The 3,397-nt window shown below is 59.3% G+C and overlaps 1 protein-coding gene across 1 annotated transcript in view; it reads right to left on the bottom strand.

The window, feature by feature from the left end:
• Positions 1-3,251, bottom strand: part of CUNH1orf174 (chromosome unknown C1orf174 homolog) — a 5,528-nt gene extending 2,277 nt beyond the window's left edge. The window contains exons 1-3 of the mRNA XM_023699377.1: positions 3,119-3,251; positions 686-849; positions 121-257 (exon numbers count right to left, since the gene is read on the bottom strand). Of these exons, the coding sequence (XP_023555145.1) occupies positions 121-257; positions 686-849; positions 3,119-3,133 (316 nt within the window). The 5' untranslated portion in view covers positions 3,134-3,251. The remainder of the gene's footprint in view (positions 1-120; positions 258-685; positions 850-3,118) is intronic.
• Positions 3,252-3,397: the final 146 nt, after the last annotated feature.

The following is a 3,397-nucleotide window of genomic DNA, read 5'->3' on the forward strand; positions in this document are numbered from 1 at the left end:
GTCAGCAAAGGGGCGGAACCCAGGCTGATGGCCAAGCATGAATCCAAACAGGATCCCCAGCACTATTCCGCGTGTTCTGTGTCCCCGGGGAGGCATGTACTTTCTAAACACAAATTATACTGAAGGACTGTATTCCCTCTGGACAGGAAGCAAGCTTCACGAAGGCGGCGATCTTCTCTTTACTCGCCAGGTAGGGCCCGCTGTGCCCTACATGCTCAGCAGATATTAAGGTGACTGGCAGAACTTTATAAGCCACTCTGGAGCATGGCACCTTGCCAGTCACTGGGCACAGCTGTGTCCCTGAGCCCTGGCTGAGGCCTCAAGCAGGCAAAGCCACCTCGGACACGAGTTTGGGGACAGGCACTTCTTGGACATTACAGCTGCACTGAGCTACGTGCAGACCAGCGGAGGCCCTTTCTGGCCTTGACACTGCCCTCACTCAAGGCCTGTATGAGGGTGAAGTACTGTAGCAATGTCCTTGTCACTGGACAGGCCACCTTCCCAGTGGAACCGCTGGGACCCTCAGAGCTGGGTCTCTAGCTGACACACGCGTGCTGTGGCAGATGCCAGAGAGCAGCCCCTGCCCTGTGGAGGGCGCCTTCTATGAGAGCTGTGACAGCACTGTCACATGTCCCTCTGAGGGGAGCCTCCTCGGTGTCTATGTGACCTTCATGTCTTTCAATACAGCACAGCTCGGCGTGACAGTGCTGGGTCCCTCTGTGGTACAAAGCTCACCAGGCATGCTGTCTTGGGGGGTGTGGAGCCGGCGATGTCCTGGGCAGGGGTCACGATGTCTGCAGAGCAGCTCCGGGCTCTCAGGCGCGCTGAAGATCGCACTGCCCCTGTGAGCTAGACCAGCGAGGCTCAGTCAGAGCACGCGCCCAATGCAGTGCGCTCTGTCACCTGCGTGAGGGACAGCCACAGCCCGAGAAAATGCATGTCCCTCACAGCTCTGCCTGGTTCGGCGACAGGGTCCGCTCACCACCATCCTGGGGGCTAGGACAATCTGTCCCCTTTGCCTTGGATGCTGTAGGACATGAGGTCACTCCAGGGGACACAGAGTAAGGAGCACAGAGCCTTCCTCAAAGTCATCACACTGTCACACTGTTATGTGGGGTCCCAGTCCCCCACAGCAGGCAACATGACAAAGAGAAGCCCGCCGGCCTTATGGCTCCTCCCAAGTTATACTTCTGATCACGCAGTTCAGAACAAGTAGCTCCTGCCCCACGAGGCCTGCTGCCAGGGCACCGTGCACCTCTGTTACCCCGAATAAAGTCAGAGCATTTAAAACAACCTGCTTTAGGAATAATGTTAGGCTTGGAAAAGCAGCAGAAAATAGTACAGGGCAGCACCAAGAAATTAGCACCAGTACAGTACCGTCAACTGAACTGCAGGCTTTATTTGCATTTCATCAGATTTTGTGCAAATTCCTTTTTTCTGTTCCATAATTCAGGCTAGGATGCCTTGTTACCCTGAGCAGCTAATACACTTTAAAGCTCACCCTAAAATTTGAAGGTGAATAATAAAGAGAAGCGATGACTAAAACTTAGGAGTGAAGGGACAAACCCGAAGCTCAGAAGCTGCTGTCACAGCGGGCCAGGCCCCAGCCCTGGGCACCTGGAGGCTGCCAGATGGAGGCACACCACCCAACCACAGAGGAACCGCACAGAAAGGGAGAAGCAGGCAGCTTGGAAACCGCAAGGACCCCTCACTCTCCCACCCGACCCCGACCGGAGCCTGGAGTCCCAGTACTTGAGCCCCCGAGGGAGGCACAGAGCTGGAGAGCACGTTTTAAAGAGGGCAGAGGGGAGACATCTCTAAAAATTCTCAAAGTCAAAATTAAGGGCAGAACCTTGAAAGCAGCACCCCTTGCCCTTCAGGAAGAATCTGCTGGCTGCCTGAGGGGAAGCAGGCCAGGCTGCGAGCAGAACATTCAAACATCTTCAAAGTACTGGAAGAAAAAAACGCCCACCAAGAATCCTGTATTCAGCCAAGCTAGCCTTCAGAAGGGAAGGCAAAATAAGGCACTTCAAGATAAAAGCAGAGAGAATCTATTTTCAGCACTCCCCAAAGAAAGCCAGCACCAGGGAAATAACTCCTTGTGAAAGATACTTTACGTCTTCTTGGGGTACTGGGGATTGAACCCAGGGAGTGCTAAGCTACACCCCTGGCCATTTTTCTTTCCTAAATGACTTAAGCAACTGCACACAGCAACACCTGGAAGACAGGCGCGGAGAGACACTGTATTTGTCACAAAACGCAGCGGGGCCGGGCTAGCTGCGGGGGGCGCGGCGGGTCCCAGCTGGGTCTGCCCGCGGGAAGCGCAGCGACGCCACAGGTCTGACAAGACAGCGCAGAAGGCTGCTCGTGGGAAGAGCGGGGTCTCTCTGGAGTCAAGCCAGTACGACCCTGTCGCTCATTCAGATGTGTGTGATGAAATGGCCGAAAGCACAAAATACGGTGAAAAAAATCACTGAAACATGAAAGAGAAGTGTTCACTCGTGCAAAGCAAGAACGCACCAGAAGGCAAACGTGTAAGCAGGCCTCCGCGCGTCTGTCTGCGGGTCTCGCAGGGGAGGGGGCTCCATCGAGTCACCCACCGGAGGGCCCACTGCGAGTCCCAGGCCGGCCCTGACTGCACGGTGAGACCCGGCGGGGCTGTCAGGCTGGATGCTGGACAGGTCCAAGGCGCGGTCCGCAGGGCCCCAGGGAGGCGGGGTGGGCGCCCCTCGGCCTGGCCTTTCCCGCAGCTGCATCCCGGGCCCTGCAGCCTGGCCTCGGCCCCGCCGGCCTGGGGGAGGGTGGACCCCCAGCTGGCGCCCTGCACCTGGCGCCCTGCACCTGCCTGGCAGGGCCTGCCCCCCCCCGCTGCCCGGCCAGGCCCCCCCTTGAGGCGAGCTCCCCAAGGCCGCCCGGAGCGCGGCCTGCTCCTTTCCGCGCAGTCTGAGCGCCCATCCCAGGGGGCCGGGTTTACGCCCCCTTCTGGGGCGCGGTCCTCCACCCCCAGTCGGGCGAAGCCCGAGAGCCGCGCTCCCGGGGCGCGGCGGGGAGCCCCCTAGTGCTTCCCGTCCTCCGGTCTCCAGGCCGCCCCGCATCCCCGCGGGCTGCAACCCCTCACCTTCCGGTTCCTCATGAGTGTGAGCAGCGTCTCCGCCCCCGCGCCCAGACCTCAACAGAGCAACCACCCTGCTGCCTCAGCCCGCGGCTCCGCAGCGAGTGGCGTCATCGCGGGCCTGGCCAATCAACGCGCGCCGCTCGCAGCACGTGACCCAACAAAGTTTCTCTTTTGCGTGAGCAGGCGGGGCGCAGCTCCTCCCGGATTTAAAGTGGGGGCGGCGCGCCGGAACCGGAAATATGGGTACTGGCGTGCGCTGGCCTTGCTGGAGGCGAGGGAGGG

The sequence above is a fragment of the Octodon degus genome, unplaced genomic scaffold, assembly GCF_000260255.1.
Source record: "Octodon degus isolate 3935 unplaced genomic scaffold, OctDeg1.0 scaffold00113, whole genome shotgun sequence".
Taxonomy (NCBI): Eukaryota; Metazoa; Chordata; class Mammalia; order Rodentia; family Octodontidae; genus Octodon; species Octodon degus.